We start from the raw sequence: 27,431 nt of genomic DNA on the forward strand, positions 1-27,431 counted from the left end.
GAATATATTTTTTTCTATTTTTTTCTTTTAATTTTACTTTTGGTTTTTATTTTAGTTTTTATATTTGTAGATATAGATGCATTTGAGGGTAAGGCTCATTACGTCCCCCCCTTACTATATGTATCTTTTTACGTTTATTAATGAAATTCACTCGTATCGTCGAGTTTATTATATAAGTTTTGTCCGGTCGACTTTCAAATCCGAACCGCCACTGGGACCATTTGAGTAAATAACCCTAAATTCTTGAATATCATCCCATAATTCTCAAATTCATTTGTATGCTCAAATAATTGGCACTATGTTCATCAATTAATGGAATTTACATAAGAATAAATCAGAGCAAACTTGATGAAACACTTCCATATAACATTGTTCATACACACACACTCATGGAATTTTTTTCAATTTGAGAAAACAGGAGTTCTTACTTGGGCCAGGTTCTCAAGGACAAATAAACATGCCTCCATCCTCTGTTTCATTGAAATAAAAGTTTTGTCTAAATTTATGCTCTGTTTCTTGGGCAGAGGGATTGCATTTGCATAGCGTGAGATGGATCATGAAACAGGGGATAGCTAAGATTTTGTTGTTGATAATGCAGTAATTAAATTTGAATACTGTAACAACGATTCTAAAGAACAACCTCAACAACCATGGCAACAGTGGATTTAAGTTGTAAATGTAAAATGCAGCTTTCTACTCCCCGTAAAAAAGATCTTGTAATAGGATTACACTCTCTGAGAATTAATTCCACACCATTAGTAATAGAAAGAGCAATTTCCTTTTGTCTGATTGATTGAGTCCTTTCTCACTTTTCTCTCATCACTTGCCTTGTGCGAATGCAATTCTATTATTTTTTATCTGTCAAAGTTTACAGACAATAATATTCCTACACTTCAATCACCTAACGGTGTCTGATCCTCTATGGCTCCTCCGATTTCTCCTCCTCCTGTGAAATGAAAGCCAGGAATTAATAATAACGGCTGTGTCCACGCACATCCCGCGCAACACATGCTTACAAAATAAAACCCATCATTACACACACTCAAAACCCATTTATAAACACACCCAAGATGCATGTGTTTCTATGTATGCTACATGCTTAATTATATTCCTTCAATTAATTTCTCTTTCATTTGATTCTCTTGTGCATTAACTTATCGTGTATAATCTTGATGGTGATCATCGCGATGGATAGAAATTGGCATAATAGATAACATCTGGAAGGACAAGAAAAATAAAAATTCTCTAAAGGAATCGTCCTTTTGTTCGTCAAGAAAGAGCATTCATGGCAGAATTCTAAAAAAGCGAAAGACGAGACCTTGATCTGGGGGCAGTAGTGGAAAATGATACTAATAATGAAGGAGATGAAAAAGGAAATGGTTCTGCAGTATCAAACAACCAAGAAGCAGCATCTTTATAACTATACCCCATTGATCAAAGGAACTATCACAGGAATTTATTAAGCAAAGTATCAAAGCTTAACAGTTGCACATAAGAATTTCTTATACAAAAGGAGCAGCTAGCCTAGGTATAAAACGAAGCAAAAACCACCACACAGAGCAGGAGCAAGTAGGGATGGAGGACTTAGAGCACGCAGGTGTGGCTTACTGGAGAACGGAAGATGTTCTTAAAGAAGAGGGGGTGGGCGAGAGTGCAAGTGAAATTGAAGTACTGAAACTTCCTTATGATCTAGCCATGGAGAATGACTGGGAAGGCATGAAGAGATACTACGTGGACAATCCGCAAAAACTGAATTGTCCAATGACAGTGGACGAAGACACTGCATTGCACATTGTAGCTTCCTGCTGCAGGAGCAAATCACAGGGTAAACAAGTCCTTGAATTCTTGATTAATTTACTGCCACCAAGCTATGATGAAAGATGCAAGGCCGTGAGGGTTCCAAATAAACTCGGCAACAACGTTCTTCACGAGGTGGCGATGTCCGGCAATCTGGAGGCAGCAACTTTCTTAGTGAGCAACTTCAACAAACCTGCAGGAAAAACTAGTAACGAGGAGAATTCTACACTGCCTCTGCTAGATATTCGGAATGAGTTAGGAGAATCGCCATTGTACAGGGCTGCTGCTCTTGGTCACCCTGACCTGGTCCAGTTTTTTGCTGACAAACTGGAGGAGGAGAATCCGGAGAATCTTCGGAGGCACTTCCACCGAAATGATAGAATGTCCATTCTTCATATCGCAGTCATTGGCCAACAATTTAGTCTCTCTCTCTCTCTCTCTCTCTCTCTCTCTCTCTCTCTATATATATATATATATGTGTGTGTGTGTGTGTGTGTGTGTGTGTGTGTACAATGTATGCAGTGCACATTAATTTATACAACTGTTCTTTTGGCATCCAATATGCAGGGACTGCTCTTTGGTTGCAGAGCAAGTACCCATTTCTTGCAACTAAGAGGGAAGGTAAAGGATTGACAAGCCTTCAGTTGCTAGCCCAAATGCCAACTGCCTTCACACCGCAATTTCAACAAAGTAGATGGAAGATGCTCATATATTATTGTATGATGGTTAAGCCTTGCAGTTTAATTACAGCACATCAGTTAACAGATGCTCAAGTTTTATGACATTGACATGCATATTAATTCTTGTTACACATGCTGCTGCAGGCCTTCCTGCTCGAGACCTGGAGGTCATAGCAAATCCCAAGGATGATGTGGAGAGCAGCTTGGGCAGCAACCAACCCCACCAAGCCATCTCTTGGAAGAAGCCTGAAGGTAATCAAAATAATTTGTGATCTATTTAATTGTTAACCAGATTTTTTGAACTAATATTTATATTTATACATACAAGTTTAATATAGCTAGGATCCTGATGAAGTTGCATGCATAACATTGCAGGTATTCTGAAGGTGTACACTTCCCTGTGGGACTTCCTTGCTAAAGGTTGCTTAGTTTCTGGCTTTTCTATACTTTATGATGCATGCATGCTTGCTTAATTATAGCGCTTAATTCATTTCTCTTTCATTTGATTCTCTTATACATGAACTAATCGTGTATAAGCTTGGCCATGATGGATAGAAATGGACATAATCGAAAAGATCTGGAAGGATAAGAGAATTAAACATGCTCTTAAAATCCTCATCCCTTTGCTCGTCAAGAAAGACAATTCATGGCAGAATTCTAAAGAAGCAAAAGGCAAGACGATTTCTCTGGGGTCAGTGGAAAATCTTTGTAAAGGTGATAATGATGGAGGAGACCAAAAAGGAAAGGATTCCACAGAACCAACCAATTCTAAGAAGCAGAGCATGTATAAGTATAACCCATTGCTTATAGCAACTATCACTGGAATTGTGCCTATTGTTGCAGAGATACTTAGGCAGCATCCTCAAGCAGCTGAGCACGTTAGCGATAGTGAACAGAACATTTTGCATCTGGCCATTAAGCACCGTCAAAGAGAGATCCTTGAGCTTCTAAAAAGGAAGCCAATAACCATCTCAAGGTTGAATGAGATGATTGACAGTGATGGCAACACTATATTGCACCAAGCTGCAGATAGGAGCTACTACTCTGTAGCAATTTCTGAGAAATTAATTGGCCCAGCCATGCAATTGCAAGCAGAGTTGCTTTGGATGATGGTGAGATTCCTTTTATATTCGCATTTACTTTATTATACATTTCTTCTCTGAACGAGAAGGACAGACTGACAATAGATAAAACAAAATGTTCATGCTAACCAATTGGCCGTTGCGAGGTTTCTTAACTTTCCAATGCAGAACATTCTTCACATACTCACAACTCGCTAGTCCGTTGATCAACTTGATAAATGTGTGTGTTCTTGTCTCCAGGGTGTGAAGAACATATTACCACCTCATTACATCATGCACCACAACAACAAGGATCAGACAGCGGAGGAGCTGTTCAATGATGAGCATAATGAGCTTCTGAAGTCAGCACAAGAATGGATAAAAGACACAGCACAGTCGTGCTCAACTGTGGCGGTGCTGGTGGCCACCGTTGTCTTTGCAGCCGCCTACGCCATGCCTGGGGGTAACGAACCAAATGGCCTTCCTGTTTTCCATGATTCTCCTCTCTTCTGGCTCTTCACCTGCATGGACGTCGTGGCCATTGCCTGCTCATTGTCTTCGGTAGCCTTTTTCCTCTCCATCCTCTCCTCTCCCCTTGAGTACCCGTTTTTCTATCACGATCTTCCCCGCAAGCTCATGATCGGATTCACCTTGCTCTTCTTGTCCATGGCAACCACCATGCTCGCCTTTGCTGCTACCATTTTGCTTGTGATTCATATCGAGAAGAAATGGACTAAGTCTCTGCTTTACTGTATTGCGTTTTTTCCGGTCCCTCTATTTGGCTTGCTGCAATTTCCTATGTATCAGAAAGTTACCAAGATTTTCCTCCCCTTCTTCATTCCCTTTCTCGGCTTTTCGAAGAGGAGATCAATATGTGGTAAGAGCAAGGCAAACTGAATCACAAAGCTAGCATAAAGCAGTATATGATTTGTACAATTTTAATGTGTCTTCAATCTTCATTCCCATTTAATATGGACAATAAGAAGAATATTGAAGAGGCTTGTCATCATTAAATGTATGCTAATAAAGATTCAGTATCATGCTTCTGTTTGATTTGCTTTGTGATTTGGGTTATATATATTTGTACAAATAATCTCGTGGGAGAATATTCGCTTCTAGATCCTTTCAACCTTCGATCTTCCTTCTCTCTCTTCCTCAATTTCTGTAAAAAAGATTGAAGTAAATAGACCACACTAGCTAAGCAAAGGGTCCGGATGTATGTATAGTGTTTGTAGGAAAAAAATGGGTACGGAGTTGTATGTATAGTGTGAACCGGGTGGCCGGAGCCGTGTGAAGAAAATATGGAGAGTGGAGAGGGAGAGAGAACTTTGGGTATTTTTCTAGAGTTTAGGAGTAGGTTTAGATTTACTTTGAATGATGAATGAAATCATCTATTTATAGGAGTATCGGGGCTATGATTTCGTAGAGAATAAACTCTTATTCGGATTAATTTATTCTTTACCCAAATTCGTAGGGATTGAGTCGGACTTGATAATATCTGAATTAATGATTCTCTCTTTTTATGAAGATAATATCTTAATTAATGATATTATCTTCTCTTTATTAGGATAATATCTGAATTAATGATATTATCTTATTAAATAAAGATAATATCATATTTAATTCAGATATTATCCTATTAATTAATTGGCCAACTAAATTGGTTCAATTAATTAATTTAAGAGATAATCTTCTTTTCCATGTGGTGTGCCGTGATTGGAGACGAAAACATTTGCTCCCACAATATATACACATTTGTATCTGCTTAAGGTGTCTAATGTTTATTTAGCATATAGGACTTGCTTATGTGCCTTTAATTTCTTGGGAACAAGAGAACCGGAGACCTCAAGTGCGATTAAATGTTATTAACCACTTGAGCAAGCTACCGTGAACAGGAGAACCGAAGACCTCATTTCATTTGTATGCTTAACATAATTAAACAAGACCAAAAAAAAATATTTTTAAAATTGGAGGCTGCAACTGCAACACAGAACCCTGCATGTCTCTGTTGAAGATGGACCAGCTTCTTTCTCTATTGCTGCCTGGAATTGGAGGCCTTCGCTCTTGGACGTGAATTAAGTTGGAGCTTTTTGAAGGAAAATTTGTGCAACACTAATCATTTATCCACAATTGGCAAGTGGGCCAGGTTCCCAAGGACAAACACGTCTAAATTTATGCTTGCATTTCTTGAGCATAGCGTGAGATAGATAGGGGAGATAGCGTAGTTATGTTGTTACCGTCAAATTTGAATACTTGAATAATTGTAAGATAGGTATACAACATAGTTTATTTTCCCCTCTCTTAGGGGGAAGCATTTTCGCTCCCCTCATCACCTTTCTCAAATGTTGGCACATGTCCATGAGTTTTACTATAATTAAGTTGAGAAACTTAATAATTCTCTAGAGAAACTCATCCCTTTGCTCGCCGAGAAAGGTTATTCGTGCCAGAATACTAAACAAGCAAAAGACGAGACGACTGTGGTGCCAGTGGAACATGGAGGATATAAAAAAGGAAAGGGTTCTGCAAGACCAACCAAATCTAAGAAGCAGAAAGTTTATACCTATACCCCATTGCTTATAGCTACTATCACAGGATTTGTGCCTATTGTTAAAGAGATACCTGGGCAGCATCCTCAGGCAGCTGAGCACGGTAGCGTTGATCAACAGAACATTTTGCATCTGGCCATTAAGCACCGTCAAGGTTGAATGCGAGGATTGACGGTGATGGCAACACCATATTGCACAAAGCTGCGGATAGAATAGGAGCGATTACTCTATAGCAATGCTCAGAAATTAATTGGTCCAGCCATGCAATTGCAAGCCTGAGTTGCGATGGATGTTGGTAAGATCCCCTTTATATTCATACTTACTTGATATATATATGGAGTGGGGAAATCATCACTCTTTTTTTTTTTTGATATTAAAAGAGGCGGTCACGGACTCACGGACTCACGGACTTACGGACTCACGGACTGACAATATACTACTGATAACTTGTTAATAACAAAAGTGGTCTTTGAAAAGACAAACGTTGGGCTTAGACTTATATATGTTCCGTCTCCAGCGTGTGAAAAATATAGTACCTACCTCATTACACCATGCACCGCAACAAGAAGGATCAAACAGCGGAGGAGCTGTTCAACGAGGAGCACAATGAGCTTCTGAAGTCAGCACAGGAATGGATAAAAGACACAGCTCAGTCGTGCTCAACCGTGGCAGTGCTCGTCGGTGTGGTCTTTGCAGCAGCTTACGCCATTCCTGGTGATACATTTAAAGTACCAAAAGACTCTTCTTTCTTTTGGATCTTCACCTGCATGGACCTGGCGGCCATCTCCTGCTCATTGTCTTCGGTGGCCTTTTTCCTCTCTATCCTCTCCTCTCCTCTTGAGTACTCATTTTTCTGTCACGGTCTTCCCCGCAAGCTCATGACCGGTTTCATCTTGCTCTTCTTGTCCATGGCAACCACCATGCTAGCCTTCGCTGCTAGTATTTTTCTTTTGATTCGTGTTGAGAAGGAATGGACTAAGTCTCTGCTTTACTCTGTTGCCCTTTTTCCTGTCCCTCTATTTGGCCTGCTGCAATTTCCTATGTATCAGTTTGTCAAAGTCATATTTCATATAATTAAAAAGATTTCCCACCCCTTTTTCTTGCCCTTCCGCAGCTTTGCCAAGAGAAAATCAATGTGATAAGACCAAGGCAAACTGAATCACAGAGCCAGCATGAAGCGTTGTATGATTTGTACAATTTTAATGTGTCTTCAATCTTCCCTGACTACTAGTACTAATAAGGACTTTGTCATAAATTGTATGCTAATTGAGATTTAGTATCATGCCTGTGTTTGATTTGCGATTGTGATTTGGATTTATATATATATAAATTTTTATATGTTGATTAAGGTGTATAATGTTTGTTTTGCATTGTGCCTTTAAATTTGGTTCTTTTTCCTGCTTGGAAAGAGGAAAATCGAAGACCTCAAGTGCATAATTAAATACTACCAAGTGTTATTAACCACTTGAGCTAACCGTAATCACACAATATTATCATGAAAATCATCTCATGAATTAAGTTACATAAGGACAACTACAATGACAAACGCTTCAGTATCATCCCATAATCCTCATTTCATTTTTATGCTCAAATAATTAGCACAGTGGTCATCAATTAATGGAATTTACATAAGAATAAATCAGAGCAAACTTCATGAAACACCTCGAGTATAATCCCATGATACTCCTCCGAATTCATGGAAACATAATAATTCAAGAGGCTGCGAAGATCCTTGGGCTCTTCAATCCGGTTCGCCATTATCATCTCCGCCATGGACTCCCTGAAATCCTCTCTTGGATCGTAAGAGCATTTTTCCATGGCAACCATCACAATGAATTTAGTTCCTCCTCCTGCTTGAAGTTGATGATGATCACCTGCTCTCTGCTTTCTTTTCTGACAATCTACATATCTTGAGGCCTCCTGCCTCTCTCTAATCATTTGGTCCAATCTCTCTTGAACCATGGCATGTGACAGGCTTGATATGGAAGGGTACCTATCAGAGCTTGAGCTCTCTACCTCCTCTGAATTCGATGAAGACACGCTAAGCCTGCAGCTGCAACACAGAGCCCTGCATGCTTTCTGCTGAAGCTGGACTTGCTTCTTGCTCTGCTGCCTGGAACTGGAGGAGGCTTTCATTCTTGGACATGAATTAAGCTGGAGCTTTGAAGAAAAATTTTGTGCCAAAATTAAATCATTTATGCACAATTGGCAAGTGGGGCAAGTTTATCATGATTGTGTCTTGTGTTTAGGACATTTAATACATGAGTTAGTGAAAGATTACAAGGCAAATGGGGAACATTCGTTTGGTTAATCGAGCCAGTAAGTAATCATGATGTTTAAGTGGACCTTAATTAACAGTTTTCTTTATAGGGTCTCATCTCATTGGTATTAGGTGGCCTTGTTTTGAAAGTTTGGTTAATAATATGGAAAGCAGCATCTCATTGGGGTTCCAATTCCATGAAGCCTATTGATTAAAGACTAGTAGGTATGTGTTAACGCAGCTTTCCTTTCCTAGCCTACACGGAAGTCAACTTTACAATCTCCTCCTATCAATTAGCCTTTCCTGCTGTAAATCGGATTTTCCATGTTGTAAAAGAAAACAGAATGTCAAAGTTGATTTTCATGGTTTCAAAATTGATGCTAAAAATATTTAGTTACATTGGCATTCTTAAATATTACAAGGAAAATACATGCATGCATACCAATACATACATACATACATACATATTCTTCAGGGACAAAGTGCTTTTGCTCACCTCTTCTGGAGTCTCTTTTTTAAGTTTTAGATGATAAGATGAGCTGAATGGAGCTTCTTTGCATATTTTCAATCTCCATTTTCTCTACTTGTTTAATGCTGCATGTTGCCTTATCCAATTATGCAGAAAATCCGACAAGGATTTTACACAGCTGGTGAGAATCTCTTTTGTGGATTCCTCCCTGTAGGTTGAACACAAAGCAAGCTAGAAAGGAAAAGTGAAAATTAAATCAAATGTAAGCACAAGGTGTTTAGCATGTGATCATATTAATTTGGATTATGTACAACTGATCATATGTTTAAGTTAATCTGTATGTACAAAACCATCATTGCTGCTAACCAAGTTCGTTAAATGAGTATAGCGGCACGTGTTGGTGTTGCTATGATGATCCTCATTAGTAAAGCAAAGCTAAAGCATAAACATCCTAATGATATGATATTAAAGTGATTTGTAGTAGGCTAATCATCACCACATCTTTGATTAGAGGGGTATTGCCTCCATCATCTCCATGTGGGTTAAATTATGAGTTAAAGCCTTGGTAGTTGGTAGGTATTATGCCATTCTCTCCGTGTTCAATTTGCTTAATTATTGCTTAACAATATTTTGCCTCATAAGCTAATGTAGACATGTGTTAGACCATTCGGCTAAGACAGTGTATCGGCTCTCTTACACCCGAATTCAATCCCCTTCTCCATAATGACCTCACTTTTGGGTTTTCATTTGAGCCCAATTTGGGTGACGAAAATGTCTGAGGCAACTGGGCCCGTAATTTACCCAATTGTTTACGCAAATAATGATTTGCCACCAGCACCCTTGATTTGAACGCAAACGAAGGATCTCGAATCCGGAATATGCCTTTTGCGTCTGGATTTCTGGCGCCCACCAACCACCGGAAGGTTAGGTATCTACCTACACGCAAAACCATCCATCCAATATCCACTGCCCTCTAGACCACCATAACATACTATACACCGCCTCTTCCACAAATCTAGTCCGTCCAATTCCCAAATACCCTCGAATCCAACGGGGCAACAACTAACATTCCGCTCCAAGGCGGAGAGTCCAAACCCTTAAAAAGACGTTCTTACCCTTTTCAACCCCTCGTTTAAACACGCACGCACTGTCGGGAGTCAAACACAATTGAATAGATTCACGCTTCGCTCGCTGTCACACCTAAAACTCAGAGATCTCGGAGACACTGTCTGTGTGTGTTAGGTTTAACAATGACTCCTTCACTGGTTGCTAATGGTGGTGTCGCCGCCGGCGAGGCAGTTGCTGCGCCAGTCACCGGCCGAGTCGCCGCAGTCTACAGCGAAGTTCAGTCGAGTCGCATTGACCATGCGCTTCCTCTGCCTTCCGTGCTCACAAAGCCCTTCAAGGTCGTCGACGGACCCGCTAGCTCCGCCGCCGGCAATCCAGGTCAGTTTCTTCTTTTCATATTCTACTCCGATCCGTGAGTTTTAGTTGGTCAACCGATAGTAGCGTTTGATCTTGGAGAATTTCGACTTCGTAAGATTAGAAGATTTTGAAATTTCACGTTAGATTTAGTTGTATTGGTGAAGTTATTTTCGTTCTGTTTTTGTTTTTCTAGATATTAAAAGCAGAATATTTGACGTGCAAAATAATATTTTCTTTCGGACTTTCACTTTCCTGCTGTTTCTTGTTGATCAAACAGAGGATTCTGTGTGTTCTATGTTTTTTCTCTTCCGTATTTGACTGTTCGGTTTTTTTTTTTTTCAGATGAGATTGCAAAGCTGTTTCCGAATGTTTTCGGTCAGCCATCTGCACTGTTGGTGCCAAGCGACTCCGATTCTGCTCTACCCCAGCAGAAGTTGAAGATCGGTGTCGTCTTATCTGGGGGCCAAGCACCTGGAGGGCACAATGTGATTTCTGGAATTTTTGGTGAGTGTCTTAATGACCAATTCGATCCTTTTTGTTAACTTTCTATTGTTTTTGAATTTTGGTTGAGTTCTATCTGTGTTTTGGTGACAGATTACTTGCAAGACCGTGCCAAAGGGAGCACATTGTATGGATTCAGAGGCGGGCCTGCTGGGATCATGAAAAATAAATACGTCGAACTTAACTCCGAGTATATTTATCCCTACAGAAATCAGGTGAGAATTTTGATGTGAATCTCTTAGTTTTGTGAAGGTTTTACCTCAAGTGACTTGTTGCAAGGAGCAATTAGTATGTAACACTGTAATTGTATATGTACATGCACATAAATCTATCATGAGGATATGCGCGTCTGTATTTAGATTGTAAGCATTGCAAGTGTTGCACATGTACTTAGCTATATATGTGCAGATGCATTTTATCAAGAAAATAATGACGTAATACTCATATTTTCTTCTTACCAGGGTGGTTTTGATATGATTTGTAGTGGAAGGGACAAGATTGAAACTCCAGAGCAGGTGACTCTTGTTTTCTTTGTGAGGAAATTCATGTTAAGTATATTTGTGTAACCATTGACAACTAACAGTTTTTAATGGATATGAATTTTAGTTTAAACAAGCAGAAGAAACAGCTGTGAAGCTGGATTTGGATGGCCTTGTTGTTATTGGCGGAGATGACTCCAACACAAATGCCTGCCTCCTTGCTGAAAACTTCAGGTATGTTGTGATGAATTTCTTTGGAGTGATTTTACTGGTCAGAGGAAACTTGCATTCTTCTCTGTTTGTGGCAGCTTTTTCTATCATTTGCTTGAAATTAAACCTAATGACGTGGGAATTTTCTTCTATGAGAAGAGTAGCTTGCCTTTTCTTTTGATATAATTGTTTTTCCGGTTTGATAATTTTCTCTTTTATCTGTTAAACCAGGGGGAAGAACTTGAAAACTCGAGTGATAGGTTGCCCAAAAACCATTGATGGTGACTTGAAATGTAAAGAGGTCCCTACAAGTTTTGGGTTTGACACTGCTTGCAAGGTGACTAAAACCTTTAAAACTTTTTCTTGCTGGCCATAACTACTAATATAAACTCAAATTTTACACCTCCATTTTCTATTGTTGTTCATTTTCATCTTTCCTATCACAAACATGAAAGTACCTTTAATTTATTTGCAATGACATTGCATATATTCAACATATAATTTTGTGTTTCGCTGGTTAATTTACATGCCTATACTTGTTATTATATTATTTTTGTAATGATCAGGTTTAAATTCTTCTTGACCAACAGGAACGCCATGAGCATTTAGATACCTTATGTGATAAATTTAGCTATCATTCACTCTGGTTCAGCATAATATTAATAGACTGTTAAAATGTTATGCAGATATATGCAGAAATGATTGGCAATGTCATGATAGATGCCCGGTCAACTGGAAAATATTATCATTGTAAGTATATAGAATTTACATCTAGTTGATAAAAATTATACATATTTATGTTTGGTACGCTAAGGTGAGATACCCGTCTTGTAGCTGTTATTTCAAATACGCCGTCTTATAGCTGTTATTTCAAATACGCCGTCTTATAGCTGTTATTTCAAACACGGTGTCTTATAGCTGGCATGCAGTTTAAGGGCAACATTTCCTCACCTCTCTCTCTGGCTTAGATATTTTCAAGTTCATGTATTCAGTATAAATATTTAACTGAGTGTGTATGTCTGCAGTTGTACGGCTTATGGGGCGTGCAGCCTCACACATTACATTGGAGTGTGCTCTGCAAACCCATCCAAACATTACAATTATTGGAGAAGAGGTATTGCTTTCAAAGAGCCTCTTCAATCATTCTTTGTACATGTTGTATTATTGCTGATCTTCCTCAATTGTTAAGGTTATATAAAAGAACCACATGGTGCAAATATCCAAAGAAGAGGAATGTTTTGAAATACCTAATATTGCAAAAAAAAATCTAGTATTGCAATGAAAAATATCCATTTGCTGTATATATCTAACTAATATTTTCCTACAGGTTGCTGCAAAGAAGCAGACGCTGAAAAATGTCACCGACTACATTGTGAATATAATCTTGAAGCGTGCTGACCTTGGTTATAACTATGGTGTCATACTTATTCCTGAAGGTCTAATTGATTTCATTCCTGAGGTAGTATTCTTGATCTTTAATGTATTAACTTCTTCATCCTCCTCTCTTCATCTTTCTTTGTATGTTTACTTAGAAATCAAATGTTCTACTGTTTCACACATACATGCACACTCAAATAACTGTGTTGACTAACATATAATGTTTGTAATCTTTCCACTTTCAGGTGCAGAACCTTATTGCTGAATTGAATGAAATCCTGGCCCATGACGTCGTAGATGAAGGTGGGCTGTGGAAAAATAAACTTACAAGTCAGTCTCTACAGCTTTTTGATTTCCTACCTGAAGCAATCCAAGAGCAATTGATGCTTGAAAGAGATCCACATGGAAATGTTCAGGTACATTTACGATTTTTCTATTTGGCTTTCACCTGTCTGGGGATTTTCTGGGCATAATCATGTTTTGTATCTTTGTTTCTACCACTAGGTTGCCAAAATAGAAACAGAGAAGATGCTTATTCAAATGGTTGAGACTGACTTGGAGAAGAGAAGGCAGGAAGGTTCATATAATGGCCAATTCAAAGGACAGTCTCACTTTTTCGGGTAATTATCTTTTGAACCTAGTGACATAATACTTTGGCTTGATGTGGATTTGTTGATTGCATGTGTGTGCATTCCATGTTTAGGGTCTGGGCTTGAGGATAACAGATGCACTGAGTGTGTGGATTGATCATTTTATTTTGGATACAGGTTTAGGGTTTCTGTGTGAGACATATTGCTTAATGTTTGCATCCCTGGTTAGTTCACCTGTTTCGTAATTTATGCAGGTATGAAGGAAGATGTGGTTTACCAACCAACTTTGATTCTACCTACTGCTATGCATTGGGTTATGGTGCTGGAGCACTCCTTCACAGTGGAAAAACTGGAGTGATATCATCGGTTTGTGCCTCTATCCTATTTCTTGTTTATTCAGTCTGCCAAACCATTTTTCTTCTATTAGTTGCTGTTGGTTCCAGATTTTTATTGTCCTAATTGTATTATTTATGACTAAGAGTCTTTTTATGTATGTAATATTTCGTGAGGTGTCTCCAGGTTGGGAATTTGGCTGCTCCTGTGGAGGAATGGACCGTTGGTGGGACTGCATTGACTTCATTAATGGACGTGGAGAGGAGACATGGTATAGTAACCTTTGGCTATTGTTATTATGCAGTTGTAGGTTCTTTGTCCTGGTCCTAGGCATACCAGCATACTATACATCTCTCCAAAAATAATTATGACAATTTTCTTTGGCACTATAAATGACCTTTCTGGTCTTTTACAAAATTTCATTAGAATAGTAATTTAGGTTTTTTGTTTTTGTCTGATGTACTTGGCTGTAACTTGGCGTTCAAGTTTCTTCAAAATTACTGGGAGATTTTCTGAATATTGAATTTGTTTTCCAGGTAAGTTCAAGCCTGTGATCAAGAAGGCAATGGTGGAACTTGAAGGTAAAGATTTTTCTTCGAGAGTATTTCTGTTCCTGCTAGTAGTAGGCGTAGTGATTTAGCATATCAGGTGACAATGATCACTCTCAAATCTTGAATCAACAAACAACTTAACATGAACTATTCATAATGAATTTTCAGGTGCACCCTTCAAGAAATTTGCATCCCTGAGGAATGATTGGGCTATCAACAATCGTTACATCAGTCCTGGTTTGTGATTCTCACCAACATTCTATGAACTTCACGATTCTTTTCTTTTTCTTTTTTTGGTGTTGTTAACCATGTGTCTATTGTAATTTTGATTTTAGGCCTCGCTACATTCCTCTGTAACTCATCTGAATTTTTTTCATTGCAGGTCCCATTCAGTTTCACGGGCCAGCATCGAATGCTCTTAGTCACACGCTACTCTTGGAACTTGGAGTACAAGCTTAGCCGTTTTATTAGGTCTTGGTGCAGCGTCCTTGACGTTTTGCCTTGTTTTGCTTTTGAGTAGAATAGTGGCACTTGCTTAAATTAAAGGATTGATGAACAAGAAAGTTCCACATCAATACGTGGAACTTGGGTGTGTCAGCCCAGCCCCATTTTTTCCTTTACATATATCTTTTCGCTCTTCCCTTGCATTTTAGAGTTCGACTGTGAGTTTATGAACTGCGTAATGAGTCTAGACCGAATACAACTTTTGCGATTGCGGAAAAATAAATAAGATATAAAATAAAAACTTGTGCAATGGTAGCATTATACTGTCGATTATATTTCGATCTCTTATCTTATTTGTGAATATTGATGTTACTTCTCTATTTTTTGTACCTAATTTTTCTGGTCACTGATCCCACCACATTATTTTACAAAAATAATAGGGTTATGAGTAACCGAGGCAGGTAATGGTGCCAAATCATCTTAGGAAACGTAGGCTAAAATATAGATTGATCACTTTTTGACTTCATCTCGTTTATTTATTTCTTCTATTTCCTAGGTTGACTCCCTATGATTTATACAAGCCAAAGACCGTCTAATACGGGCATGGATGTACTTGTGTGAAGAGACCAGAAAACAGAGATGAAACATGTGCTGCCGGGTGGGTTTGGGTGACGGGGTTGAATGAGGGATTTAATCCAACTATTTAATTATTAAAAAAGTTTAAGTTTAATATTTTTTATCTCGAAGTTCTGGATCAGACGGCTCATTATAACCCCTCATTATAGTCTATCTGATGAGATTGAATCCTCCCTGCAACCCTTCATTATAGCATTTCTGGGTAGACATGGGCTTACTCTTCTGGGTTTAGGTGCTAAACCAAGTATAATTGTGAGTTTTACAGAATGGTTTTAAATGCGATACGAAAAAGAAACCTTTGGACAAGACATATGATACGATCCCTTTGGCTCACATTATTGAGGCACATGACATTTCGTTCACCGTAGATGATGACTCATTCTCGATCGAGCTCATTGGAAATGTTTTATGTGTGGAGAGTTGGGACCATGTAATGATATAATAATGTTTAGGTGGCACTTGGAAAAACAACAGGGGCGTAATCACAGCACATTCATGTGCGACTCTCAGGCCATGTTTAGTGTTTTTTCATTTTGTTCCTTCAACAGAATATAACGAGCTGCTTTAATCTGTGTACAATTTGATACCATATATATAGACTTTAAAAGTGTATGAAAAATATGATTTAGTAAGGAGTGATTATAGAATATTATGGTAATACGATCACGTGGTATATTATATATATATGTCATGATATAAGTAAATATTTATTGATATTATTCTCTGAAAAAGAGAAAATAAACTATTATCACAAGACTCATATTATAGCACGTGTACAATAAGTACTACATAACCGTGTTATCATAGTATTCTATTCTATAATTCAATCTTAGTGCAAATATCATTTCGCCTTCAATTCAAAGCCCAAGTGAAGTGCAATTTTAAATTTTACACGAAAATAGTAAAATAGTAGCTAACCATCACATCAGAAGAACCAAAAGATTAAGCAAAAAGAAAGAAGAAACCCCAAAAAGGGAGAAACGTATGTGTGAACGGAGATAGCTTGCTATTTTTTATCAATCACACCTGTCGACTAGTAAAACAATGTTACTCTCGTCACATAAAGAGGACGAGCAAGCATAAGCATGGTGACAAAGTTGGGACTGGTGTGCAATAAAAACCAATAGAGTGTAAGAATCGAGGATACCGAAGCCCAAGACCTAGTGCTATGAGCCTAGTAAGTTAGCCTATGAGCCACTGAACCCTCTTGGGTACCATCCCTGGCTGAGTGACTGGTTCCTGGATGTGGGTTTCTCGAGGTTTCCTAGATAAAGCATTGGGCTGTGGTGGATGCAATAAAGCCTTCCTTTCCCTTGTTGAGGGGAGGATGAAGTGGGTGGGGGGCCACCATCTTCATCTCCTAATAAACAAAAGAAGAAAATTAAGAGAGAGAGGGAGAGAGAGACGAAGCTTTTGTCTTGTGCACTTGTTTTATGTTGGTTGTCAAGAGCCCCAAGGAAGGATGGCAATATATGGGAATTACAGAGAATAATAGTTCACCTAATATCTCTAAAGTTGTAAACCCATCAAAAGCAAAAAATTAAGCAATATGGACCCTTTGATAGTCCTTATATCATGTGTTATTGTCCTTATACCGACTAGACTACAGGCCTTCAACACTTTTCTGATTCATGACAGCCTGGGTCCTTTTGTTTTCTTCTTTTTGGTTTTTCAATTGAGGTATAATGCTATTAGACCTCTTTCTTCACTCGTATATAACTCATATGCTCCACATGATTAAACTAATTATGATCTTATCTCAACGAATTAGTAATAAGAGCGGTTCTATGATGAGTCTTTAAACGGGTAATGTGAAATTCATATTGTGAGTTGTGCTTACATCAGTCGTGCGTTGCTACTATAGTAAAGACACGACATGTAGTGTTGATACATATGAACAAGGGTCTGTTTCGGAGGAGGGGCCCGTTACATCGATGGAGAAGGTTGTTTTTTTGCTTTTCACATGGCTCATCATTTTGCCTACAAACAAACGCCATTAACAGAAGGGAAAAAAGGAAGATCCTTTTCAGCCATTCCCAATAGCTATGCTTTTGGTTCCCAGGTCCACAGGCTTCACCACCACCATTACTAGCATACAACAACTTACCCATCATCTTCCTTATGTTCTCTCATTTTGTGATTGATATGAGATCACATAACATATCCGCCCAAAATATTGTTGTCATTTTGTACACCTAAACCTAATGCATAGGTTTCGATATTGCCACGACCACTCCAACCGTGTGATCTTATTTTATTCCTGTTACTTTCTGCCCATCACATGGTCAATATTGATAGTTGTTGGGAAGATTAAATTAATAAATGGGCCAAAACTAAATTGATAAAAGTTTCTTCATTTATTTACAGCCCGCAGCCAGCTAGAGAAAGCAAGTCAACTGCTAATAAAACGATAAATAGATGAAAAATATAGTTCATCCTCAACAAAAACATTCTATAATCCACACTTATGCCTACAAAGGTATAGCAGATTCGCAAGGAATTTTGCGCGTATGAGTAGTTAAGATTAGTTATCGATGCGATTGAAGTTTTCTATTCGTATTCCCTCCTCTCTGTCAAATTTGTATAATATCAAGAATTCAAAGTAGTCATAAAACGAATATGATATAATCATTTTGAGTTAGGGAGAGTTTGATTAGTTTCATCTATGTATGATACCTAATAAATCGAATGTGAGTAAAATGATTGTGTTTGATGTTTTTGGATCAACAGGGATAAATAATAATAATGGGACTGAATGTCAACGCTTAGGATGACACTCTATAATGAGGAGGAGGTGCCATGAATCTGGGTAGGCAACTTGGTTTGAATTTGGAAACCCCACATCCACATGGCGCCTTGATACGACGTCAGCCTCACTTCATATATTGTCCACACTTTTTGATGTTGGGGTTTAATCCACTTTTCCTTGTTGTATATATGTTGTCAGCATATTCTCATTAATTAACTAATTATCTAATTAATAATAGGCTTATCATCAACCAAAATACACATCAGCTATGCGATGCTCAATGATCAATTTGGATGGGAAAAATAATGTTGGATGGTGAATATTCCTCTTTGTTTTGTTTTATTTTTGTTTTTTTTAAATGCGGGTGAATATTCCTATACATAATTAATAGGCAGGATAAATTTGCAAACATGTCTTTCATTTTACAAATCAAGCCCAAAAAAGGCTGTACACATTTGAGATTCTTGATGTTAGAATAAAATCAAGATGTACAATTGAATCAAAATATTTTTGCTCACCACTTTAACTTGAGGTGTATCTTCATCATCATTCTTAATACTTGATACGTGTTCATAAAGATAATCATAGCTCTCCATTTAAATTAGAAAGACATTGAAGTCGTCGTTTGCGAAATAGGAATATCATATTGCCTTAGAAACTTGAATTGGATCACATATGCTTCAAATTTGATTACTCTACCACATGGATACTAAATTAGGAGATATCATAACGTAAGAGTACGATTCGTACCATAATATATGATCATAATTCAAAAATCCAAAATTGCAATCTGATATTAAATTACGATAATTAACTGTATTGTTGTTTATGCGCGTACGAAATGATCAATGGTTATTTTAGTCAGTGTGAATTTCACCAATTAATATTTAGTTCGTATTTACGTGTACGCGTAAAGACAGTGTTTAGTTAAACTCCAATTTAAACGAAATTAGGTATGACTTAGGAATGAATCAATCACAACAAACACTTTAAATTCACCAAACTTATTATTCTCCTTTTCCAGGGTAAAACCACATCCATGACAATTTCTAATTAGCATTTGTTTTCACCTTTGCTACTTGTATGCATAAAAATGGACCCAATACTAAATAGCAACCCAAGCTCCCTTCTCTCTCTGCTTTATTAATGCCTTGAAAACTCATTCTCCTTTCTTTATTGTTTGTAGGGTCCCAAGCACTGAACCCTGAGCAGCTCACTCAGGAACCAAAAGAAACTTCCCACCTCCCAAGTATCTCACCCACGCTCTTCATCCTCCACACATCTCCCCCTCCCTCTCCCACTGCCAAAATCTCAATCTCAATGGAAGAAAGCCCCAAATTCAAACCACAAACCCTCTCGCAGAGCAGCAGTCGAAGAAGACGAACCAGCACCGACTCCAACTCGCCCGAGTTCGAGTTCTGGATGGTCCGGAACCCCTCCTGCCCTCAACCCAATCTCCTCTCCGCAGATGAACTCTTTGTTGATGGCGTGCTCCTCCCTCTCCACCTCCTCCCCAACCAACCCGACCCACCTGACCCAAATCCACAACCTATCTCAGAACAGCCTGTTCCAGACTCAGAAACCGTCTCAGAACCAGCTGTTCCGGACCCAGAACTGGAACCCAGCCCAGGACCCGAGCTGTCAACCGCTCCAGTTCTAACCGCATCGAAGCGTTGGAGGGACATTTTTAAGAAGGGCGAGAAGAAAACCGTCAAAGGTGACGAGAATGATAAAGAGAAAGACAAGAAGAAAGAGCGAAAGGGTGGAACCGGAGCGAGCTCGGCCGAGTTGAACATCAATATATGGCCTTTTTCACGCAGTAGATCCGCCGGGAACGCGTATACCCGACCCAAACCACCATTCGGATCCCCCGCAACCCGGAAGGTGAACAGCGCGCCGTGTTCAAGGAGCAACTCGACGGGCGAGTCGAAGTCGAGAAAATGGCCTCCTGCAAGTCCGGGTCGGCCCGGAGTCCATTTGGGTCGCAGCAGCCCGGTTTGGCAGGTCCGGCGCGGGAGCTCGGTGGCGGTAAAGAGCAGCTTGGAACCACATGTTCGGAATGCTGAAAAGGGGACCAAAAAGGAAGTGCCCGAGAGTCGCCGGAGTAAAAATACCACCGTTGTCGCTGGCGCGGGTGGTGCGAAAGGCAGGGTCTTGAATTTGAATGTTCCGATGTGCATTGGGTACAGAAGCCATTTGAGTTGTAGAAGTGACGAGAATAGTGCTGTAGGTGTGGCCGGCGGTGGAGGCAGTGGCAGCAGAAACCGCGGTGGCGGCGGTGGTCACGGTGGAGATAGTGGCGTCGGTGGTAATCTTTTTAATCTGCGCAGCCTTTTCTCTAAGAAGGTGTATTAAGTAATATTAATCGTCTTTCGACTTTTTAACTTATTTTTGTATAATTTCCGAGGGTCCATGGTTGATTGATTTTGTATAATCTTCTTCTTCTCTTTTCTCTCTGGCGAATAGAACCGGAAAAAATATTTATAATATGAAAAGGGTATCTTTTCTACATGTAATTAGATTGAAAAGTAGGTTTCTGAGCAGAAACAAATGGGTTGGTTTGGTTGTATAATTTTATTTATCTGATGTTTTAGTTTGTTGATTTACTTCTGGACTGGAGCCCTACGTATTATCAACTTTCTGGGCTGGAGCCCTACCTATCATCAACTTTCTGGACTGGAGCCCTACCTCTTACCAGCAGCCATGTTCAGCAGCATATGCCTTGTTGACTTGAGAAGCTTCACTGCATATGCAAAATATATGCAAATGCAATGCGAGCAATCAGGAAAGTGATGGCCTTTTCCCTTGCCTTTATCACAAAAAGAAAGGCAAAAAGTGGAAAACAAAGCGGTGTGGCTTTTAAAGATTTCACAAAATTGGTTGCTTGTTTGTTGGTGTAGTACTATCTCCTCCAAATCCTCCTGTCTACAAGTTCAAGTTGTAGGTTGCTATAACGCTGATAATTGTCCATGATGAAAGAAGTGGTCCTTCTTCCCGAACCGATGACTTATTATTAGAACCCGAGCCAACCAATTATTCACTCAAAGTTGCAGAGAGAGAGAGAGAGAGAGAGAGAGAGTGAGGCGCCATATTTTCTGGATACTGTTTGCTAAATACACACAACACAAAATGGCTGGGTATACACCTTTGTTTTTTATAAGATTAGGCTTGGTTTGGTGATATTTTCACCCACACCTCTTGAAAACAAGATTGTGCACCGGAATATCCCAAACTCACTTATATTTGTTGGCAGTACACTGGTACTGACTGCAAATAAATACCTACATATTTGGGTCTCGTTTGGTGACTCGGGTTAAACTGGATTCGAGTTAAACTGGACTGGAGATTAATCAAAGCTAGTTTTTATGAGTGACACATGAGATTTGTAAGACATAATATGTTGAACTGTTGCTGATGCAAAGGAGACTTTAAATAAATTCAAATGTGAATTATTAATAATAATAAAAAGTACTATTATACATTGACGTAAAAGAAGGGGCCTAAACGTTGGACCAGATTTAGATTGGGCCACATAATTGAGATGGACTACTGTGGCATAAAAACCCAGCTTTCTGGCGCAGCGATACTTTACCAGAAGGCAATGGAATAGAATAATATCGTCGGTGTGTGTTTCGTGACTGGCTGGCTGGCTACATTTGAGTTGGGTAGGTGTGCGGGGATTCCGCGCCACATTTACTCATGAAAACAAACACACAGCGATCAAAACTTCACGGCACCAATTACTCACAAAGCTTACGCTGATACTTAGAGACAGAAGACACTATGACCATTTTGCGACTGGTGGTTAGAACAGCTCGGAATCGGAATTGGCGGTCAATCTCCACCCCTTCCCAAACCCTAAACCCTCTTCCTCGTGCTCGCTCACGTGATATTTCAAACCCTCGCCTTCTCTATCTCTCTCCTCTCCTTTAGACTAATAATTTTCTGTTTAATTTCTTCGGTGCCTATGCATCTCGCTAGAAATTGATGCTTATAATTGACAAATGCAGGGGCTTTTGAGCATCAATTTCATTCCAGTGCATCTGAAATTCAGGTGCCCAACCCGAATGGTTCTGGACGAAATCTTATGTTTCCAGCTGTGTTGGCTGGTTTGCTTGGAGTTGGAGTTGGAGGGATAGAGGTGGCTTATGCAGATGCGGGGAGGAGGTACATGTGCATAAATTTTCTGTAGGATCATCATTCTTGGACCAATTTTACTATTCTTACTCTTTAACTTGTGCAGGATATTTCCAAGCCCTCTTCGCCAGCTGAGTCTCCTGCAACTGAAAGTCATGTGGACCTGGAGGAAATTGCCAAGAAACAACGACAGAAAATTGAAGACTTGCTGAAAAGTAAAGGAATTCGACGTGGTTCTTATCCCCAGTTTACTGTTGCTGTGAAGGGACAAAAGGTTATTGCACTTAATTGAAATGCCACAGTTTTACATGTCTGGAAGTTTAATACATACTTAGACACGAACATGCACACATGCTAAGGTCTTATAATTAATTATGCAGTGTCCTCTTCAGAAAACTACTTGGTAAATATGATTTTGTTCTGTTGACAAGAGGGTTTTGATGGGTCTTTATTATATTATAATATTCTTGGTTGTCGTTACTCTTCATGGTTTATGAAGTTGATATCTTAAGCGTTGAGGCATGCCTGATAATCACATATTTTGAATACTCAATTTATAAAGGGTTCATCTACTTGTAGGATTTATTAGTTATTATATGTGGTTTTGTTCTCATAAAAGAATACATGTATAGAACTCTTTCAAATCAGTGTTGATACGAGCTTCCAATGGGTATAGGTTTCCATCAAGTTCCAAATTCCTCCAGCATGTGAAGCTTCACAACTGATTGCAAATATTGCTTCGCATCTTGGACTAAAGGTAGAAGAACATGGTGGTGGTTCAGATATGTCGTTACGTGCTTGGGACAGGTATTCTTAGACCATTGATTCTTGGTTCTATTATTGTATTCTGAACTCTAACTATCAGATTTAGCTTAAACGTTATGTTGCATTTGTTTGAGCCATTTAGCGTTATTTGTAGTTGTGTGAACCATAATGTGCTAAATATTCTGTTTCTTGTGAACTATGTAAGTGGAGTTGCTTGGCAACTAATGCTAACTCACCCAGAAAAAAAGAAGGAAACTGGAAGTGATAGAGGGGAATTAAAAGATGTGAATAAACATGAAGGAGATCTGCGCATCCTTGTATTCCGCTCAGTAATTACTCCCTCAGATAAAGCTGTAAGTCTCCATTTTATGCAGTTTTTGAAAATATTGCATTTTGTCTTGTTTACTTTGTGCTGCTCCAATAGCACAAAGGTAAAGAAGGGGTGGGCTATGAGATTTTCATATCAGTCAGCATAAAATATTGCAGGACATTGAATTTATGAAGGAGGGGAGCTTGAGTCCCAAAGAGCTTGATGCTTTGGTGGCTGCTTTACAATTAGCTGGGACAAAGTCAGGGCAAAACAGTACGTTGGAAAGAAGACCGAGAGAAGATACCACACAAGTGCCATCTTCAGAGAAATTAATAGCCAGTCTTGAGTCTATGGGAGTGAGAATTTATGGAATTAATGAACCCCATGTGAGTTCCTCTAGCAAAGAGATTTCGTGGGACAATATTGCTGGATATGATCAGCAAAAACGGTAAATAAAGCAGTCAATGCTTGAACCGAAATGCGATTTAATTATGTTGCAATGCTTTTTTGGGGTGTTAGGGTCCATACTTGAACTGAGGCCGTGTCCTTGGAAAGCAGTCAATTCACCACTGAGTTGTACCTAATATTAAATATGAGTAATGGAATTGTTTCTTGTATGAAATCATAGTTGCCTTTGCTATCTCTTTGAAGAGTCACAGTAACATGGATGTTCTGGCTGAGTTTAATCATTTGTGTTAATATTAAATTAGTCTGATACTTAAGAAAGAGAGCTTTGGTTTGTGGTTATATTGTTTATGTATAAGTGCATTTATGTATATGCATGAGAGTGCATTCATTTCTTACCAATATTCAACTGCTGCTTCTCATTGTGCAGGGATATAGAAGACACTATACTGTTGGCTCTGCTTAGTCCTAAAACATATGATGATATTGCCCGTGGGACTCGTTGTAAATTTGAGTCAAATAGACCTCGAGCTGTATTGTTTGAAGGTCCACCAGGTGCACCTATCAAACCTGAATAACTTGCTATATTTGGCATTGACATACTGATATTGATCATTTTATGCATCCCTGATTCTTGTTTGTCATTCTGTCAAGAGAATGTAATGATTCATTAGAGTACAAAAGCATCAAGTAAAAAACTTGTGAATTTTGGTCCTTGTTGAAAAAACATTTATCATAGGTTGGAATCTTTTTCTACACAGGAGCATAATATTCATCATAGTGCTAATGGAAAACTAATGTGCTAGGGCAATAAATTAATTACTTCAGATGATGGGGAGCGCAAATTCCCAAAACAAAACACTTTAGAAAAGAAGCCAACCATGGAACTGGCTTTCTTTCTTCCTAAATCGTGGTCCATTTTACTAATTCAAAATGATACATTTACCATGAGTTTTTTTTGTGAAAACTTCGGTGTGTTGAACCTTTTTTTTGGGGTGCCAATAGAATTACCAAAACAAATAGACTTGGGTTTTCACATGCCTGCTTTTGGAACTTATGAGAATTATGCAAATGCATTAGTTTTGATATTTGGCACACTTACTAAGAATGTGTGTTCAATTTTAGGCACGGGAAAGACATCTTCTGCTCGTGTCATTGCTAATCAAGCGGTGCGCTTCCAGGCACTACCATTTTTCAGTATATTAATTTATTTATTTGTCTATCTATTGGCATGCTAAGTCACCTGTTTTTGCAGGGCGTCCCATTGCTATATGTGCCTCTTGAGGTTATCTTGTCCAAGTACTATGGTGAGAGTGAACGACTATTAGGAAGAGTCTTTTCACTTGCAAATCAACTCCCTGATGGTGCTATCATTTTTCTGGATGAGGTAATTGAAGCAATTAATGCCTAGCGGCGATCTTAGAGATATTCATCCAAGTTTGTGATATTTCTTGGAGACTGATAATATGTTGTTGTATGGTTTGACTGCAGTTCTATATTTTTGTATTTTGTTTTGAGATAACCTTGCTTCCTGATATATTGACTCTATTTCAGGTTGATTCTTTTGCTATTTCGCGTGATAGTGACATGCACGAAGCTACACGGAGAGTCTTATCAGTTTTACTGCGACAGGTGAAATTGGATTCTCATTGCTTTACAGTAATGTTGAAAACAAGCCTAAAAGCAAAGCTTCAATATTCCCTTTTAAGAATTACAGAAAAGGCTTATTTCTAGATAGAGCATGCCCTGGAACAGGGGTTTGCTTGATCCAGACTGTGACTCCAACTTCCAAGTGATTTGAGGCAAACTTTTTTTTTAATAAGTAATTTGAGTAAAAAACTCGTACTGTTAAGAAACTATCAGTGCATGGACATACCAACAGAGGGGTAAACATACTCTTCCCATGCAGATTGATGGATTTGAACAAGATAAGAAAGTGGTTGTAATTGCTGCAACAAATAGAAAGCAAGACCTCGATCCGGCCATGATTAGGTATATTTTCTTCCTTAAGAGGATGATAGTAGTACAGTACCCTAAGTTGCCGCAATTGTTTGCCCACTTTTTATCAATAATGTGCAGCCGGTTTGATTCAATCATTACGTTCGACCTCCCTGATCAGCGAAATCGTAAGGAAATAGCAGCTCAGTATGCAAAGCACCTGACTGAATCTGAATTGGATGAATTGGCAACAGCAACAGAGGGGTAAGTTTTACATAGGCCCTGACATACAAAACTTTCTTACCTTATTTCCCCTCTTTGATCACCATGTGCATGGACATACCATTCTGACCTCCTAACAGAACAATAAACGAAAAGCTTCTTTTAATCCTAGTAGAAAGATCTGGCTTTTGCTTCACTGTTTCAATCGTCCCTTGCCGTGCCATTTTTCAGAATGTCTGGAAGGGATATTAGAGACGTGTGTCAACAAGCTGAGCGGTCGTGGGCATCAAAGGTAAACAATTGTCTTCATCCAAGTTTTTACAAACAGCTTATCTTCATTCATGGTTTTGAATTTGATAGATAATCCGTGGACAAATATCCAAAGATGGAGGAGAGCAAGGCAGCATTCTTCTTCCGCCTCTGCAGCATTACTTAGACAGTGCTCTGAATCGACTCAAGGGTCTACTCACTTCCGCACAAGGAAAACCCCAAAGTTCTGAGTCTGGCACGAAGAAGCCCAAGCTTTTAGTTGATTAAAAGTTCCTACATCCCATGCCCTTTTTGGTAGTTCCTTATTTATATGATGTCTAATTATCAGAGGTTTTCTTAAACAGCAGCAGTAGATATGGTCAAAATCCAAAATTTTATATAATCAAAGTAGAAGTGATCAAGTAAGTACAAGCATGAATGTGCCCCTTGAAATGTAATACAGGCAGGCACAAGCATATGAAGCACTGCCGCCATTTTAGAGGCTTGGAGCTGGAGCTAAAATGAAATAAACAAACCACCCCCTTATTAGCGGTGACATAACTAAAATAGCAAATTGCATTGAACAAGGCTCAACACCAAAGCTCCTTCCCTGCATTCAACAACAATAAACTTTGATCACTCTCAAATTCCACTACTTCAATCAATGCAAACACAATACCCGCCATACCTTTGGGAGATTGATGACGACGGCGACGGCGACTCATCTGCGTCTTCAACTCGCTTCCTTTTACGCCTCGGACTCTGCCGCGAAACCAACGACGCCACCTGCAACTGAGTCTGCAACAGCATCTGAGTCAACTCGGCCTCCAGCTCAACCCGCTGCTTCTCCGCTTTCAACCGCAAAGCCTCCCTCGCCTTGGCCATCTCCAGCTCCGTTTGCTCCATTCTCAGAAGCGAATCGGACACCACTCGGAAGCTCGCCGCGAGTCCTGACAACCGCGTCGACTCGCCATCCGAGTCGGAGGAGCTCTCCGAGTCAGAGCTGAACTGCACGTCACAATCTTCACCATCGCGATCGGCTACGTTTGGGCGTGCGCCGGATAAGAGCCCGGCATCAAAGGCGTAATTCTGACGGCCCTCGTTGTTGCGTGCGTTCCGGTTCAGCGGTCTGGTTCGACCGGTCTGAAATGCCATTATTATCACTATCGGGCCCTCGTTTCGTTTGTGCGATGATCTTCTTCAACTACGGAAAAGCAAAAGCGATGCACCGTTTGGTTGACGTTTTATTGGTTTTACGTAAATAAGCAAATTTACAAGTATATTATACACTTTACTC

At 39.2% G+C, this 27,431-nt stretch overlaps 7 protein-coding genes across 7 annotated transcripts; 5 read left to right on the forward strand and 2 right to left on the reverse strand.

Moving 5' to 3' along the window:
• Nucleotides 1-1,443: 1,443 nt before the first annotated feature.
• LOC103324479 (uncharacterized) lies at nucleotides 1,444-4,592 on the forward strand. The gene is made up of 6 exons (XM_089049157.1): nucleotides 1,444-2,218; nucleotides 2,365-2,514; nucleotides 2,622-2,729; nucleotides 2,853-2,897; nucleotides 3,033-3,589; nucleotides 3,800-4,592. The coding sequence occupies exons 1-6, from the start codon at nucleotides 1,576-1,578 to the stop codon at nucleotides 4,433-4,435; spliced, it is 2,139 nt and encodes a 712-aa protein (XP_088905283.1). The 5' UTR covers nucleotides 1,444-1,575; the 3' UTR covers nucleotides 4,436-4,592.
• Nucleotides 4,593-6,635: 2,043 nt separating this feature from the next.
• On the forward strand, nucleotides 6,636-7,223 carry LOC148918349 (uncharacterized). Its single transcript, XM_089047981.1, has one exon. The coding sequence runs from the start codon at nucleotides 6,636-6,638 to the stop codon at nucleotides 7,221-7,223; it is 588 nt and encodes a 195-aa protein (XP_088904107.1).
• Nucleotides 7,224-7,628: 405 nt separating this feature from the next.
• LOC148918350 (transcription repressor) lies at nucleotides 7,629-8,411 on the reverse strand. Its single transcript, XM_089049158.1, has one exon. The coding sequence runs from the start codon at nucleotides 8,218-8,220 to the stop codon at nucleotides 7,699-7,701; it is 522 nt and encodes a 173-aa protein (XP_088905284.1). The 5' UTR covers nucleotides 8,221-8,411; the 3' UTR covers nucleotides 7,629-7,698.
• A 1,249-nt stretch (nucleotides 8,412-9,660) lies between these two features.
• MEE51 (Phosphofructokinase family protein) lies at nucleotides 9,661-15,033 on the forward strand. Its single transcript, XM_008226500.2, has 16 exons — nucleotides 9,661-10,259; nucleotides 10,581-10,742; nucleotides 10,833-10,954; nucleotides 11,201-11,254; nucleotides 11,346-11,452; nucleotides 11,660-11,765; nucleotides 12,115-12,178; nucleotides 12,454-12,542; nucleotides 12,756-12,887; nucleotides 13,051-13,221; nucleotides 13,310-13,425; nucleotides 13,650-13,761; nucleotides 13,915-13,999; nucleotides 14,265-14,309; nucleotides 14,448-14,516; nucleotides 14,662-15,033. The coding sequence occupies exons 1-16, from the start codon at nucleotides 10,064-10,066 to the stop codon at nucleotides 14,736-14,738; spliced, it is 1,707 nt and encodes a 568-aa protein (XP_008224722.2). The 5' UTR covers nucleotides 9,661-10,063; the 3' UTR covers nucleotides 14,739-15,033.
• A 4,233-nt stretch (nucleotides 15,034-19,266) lies between these two features.
• On the forward strand, nucleotides 19,267-20,714 carry LOC103324444 (serine/arginine repetitive matrix-like protein). The gene has a single exon (XM_008226499.2). The coding sequence runs from the start codon at nucleotides 19,429-19,431 to the stop codon at nucleotides 20,461-20,463; it is 1,035 nt and encodes a 344-aa protein (XP_008224721.2). The 5' UTR covers nucleotides 19,267-19,428; the 3' UTR covers nucleotides 20,464-20,714.
• A 1,028-nt stretch (nucleotides 20,715-21,742) lies between these two features.
• LOC103324442 (P-loop containing nucleoside triphosphate hydrolases superfamily protein) lies at nucleotides 21,743-26,566 on the forward strand. Its single transcript, XM_089047980.1, has 14 exons — nucleotides 21,743-21,994; nucleotides 22,119-22,264; nucleotides 22,352-22,519; nucleotides 22,922-23,052; nucleotides 23,216-23,363; nucleotides 23,497-23,768; nucleotides 24,156-24,280; nucleotides 24,851-24,894; nucleotides 24,981-25,112; nucleotides 25,280-25,357; nucleotides 25,635-25,717; nucleotides 25,805-25,927; nucleotides 26,117-26,177; nucleotides 26,246-26,566. Exons 1-14 carry the CDS (start codon nucleotides 21,892-21,894, stop codon nucleotides 26,420-26,422), a joined length of 1,791 nt encoding a protein of 596 aa, XP_088904106.1. The 5' UTR covers nucleotides 21,743-21,891; the 3' UTR covers nucleotides 26,423-26,566.
• On the reverse strand, nucleotides 26,512-27,409 carry LOC103324443 (uncharacterized protein At4g22160). The gene is made up of 2 exons (XM_008226498.3): nucleotides 26,823-27,409; nucleotides 26,512-26,744 (listed from the first exon to the last, which is right to left on the reverse strand). Exons 1-2 carry the CDS (start codon nucleotides 27,287-27,289, stop codon nucleotides 26,696-26,698), a joined length of 516 nt encoding a protein of 171 aa, XP_008224720.2. The 5' UTR covers nucleotides 27,290-27,409; the 3' UTR covers nucleotides 26,512-26,695.
• Between the last annotated feature and the right edge of the window lie 22 nt (nucleotides 27,410-27,431).

This window comes from Prunus mume, linkage group LG3 (genome assembly GCF_029339155.1).
Source record: "Prunus mume cultivar Tortuosa linkage group LG3, ASM2933915v1, whole genome shotgun sequence".
NCBI lineage: Eukaryota > Viridiplantae > Streptophyta > Magnoliopsida > Rosales > Rosaceae > Prunus > Prunus mume.

Excerpts from the sequence above, each read along its gene's own strand:
- LOC103324442 (XM_089047980.1), top strand. The coding sequence starts at position 21,892 with ATGACCATTTTGCGACTGGTGGTTAGAACAGCTCGGAATCGGAATTGG. Across the intron at positions 23,364-23,496 it reads TTACTCCCTCAGATAAAGCT|GACATTGAATTTATGAAGGA; the intron begins GTAAGTCTCCAT and ends AAAATATTGCAG. Across the intron at positions 26,178-26,245 it reads AGCGGTCGTGGGCATCAAAG|ATAATCCGTGGACAAATATC; the intron begins GTAAACAATTGT and ends TGAATTTGATAG.
- LOC148918349 (XM_089047981.1), top strand. The coding sequence starts at position 6,636 with ATGCACCGCAACAAGAAGGATCAAACAGCGGAGGAGCTGTTCAACGAG.
- MEE51 (XM_008226500.2), top strand. The coding sequence starts at position 10,064 with ATGACTCCTTCACTGGTTGCTAATGGTGGTGTCGCCGCCGGCGAGGCA. Across the intron at positions 14,310-14,447 it reads GGCAATGGTGGAACTTGAAG|GTGCACCCTTCAAGAAATTT; the intron begins GTAAAGATTTTT and ends ATGAATTTTCAG. Across the intron at positions 14,517-14,661 it reads CAATCGTTACATCAGTCCTG|GTCCCATTCAGTTTCACGGG; the intron begins GTTTGTGATTCT and ends TTTTCATTGCAG.
- LOC103324444 (XM_008226499.2), top strand. The coding sequence starts at position 19,429 with ATGGAAGAAAGCCCCAAATTCAAACCACAAACCCTCTCGCAGAGCAGC.
- LOC148918350 (XM_089049158.1), bottom strand. The coding sequence starts at position 8,220 with ATGAAAGCCTCCTCCAGTTCCAGGCAGCAGAGCAAGAAGCAAGTCCAG.
- LOC103324479 (XM_089049157.1), top strand. The coding sequence starts at position 1,576 with ATGGAGGACTTAGAGCACGCAGGTGTGGCTTACTGGAGAACGGAAGAT. Across the intron at positions 2,515-2,621 it reads GAAGATGCTCATATATTATT|GCCTTCCTGCTCGAGACCTG; the intron begins GTATGATGGTTA and ends ATGCTGCTGCAG. Across the intron at positions 2,898-3,032 it reads GTGGGACTTCCTTGCTAAAG|AAATGGACATAATCGAAAAG; the intron begins GTTGCTTAGTTT and ends CATGATGGATAG.
- LOC103324443 (XM_008226498.3), bottom strand. The coding sequence starts at position 27,289 with ATGGCATTTCAGACCGGTCGAACCAGACCGCTGAACCGGAACGCACGC. Across the intron at positions 26,745-26,822 it reads TCGTCATCAATCTCCCAAAG|GGAAGGAGCTTTGGTGTTGA; the intron begins GTATGGCGGGTA and ends TGTTGAATGCAG.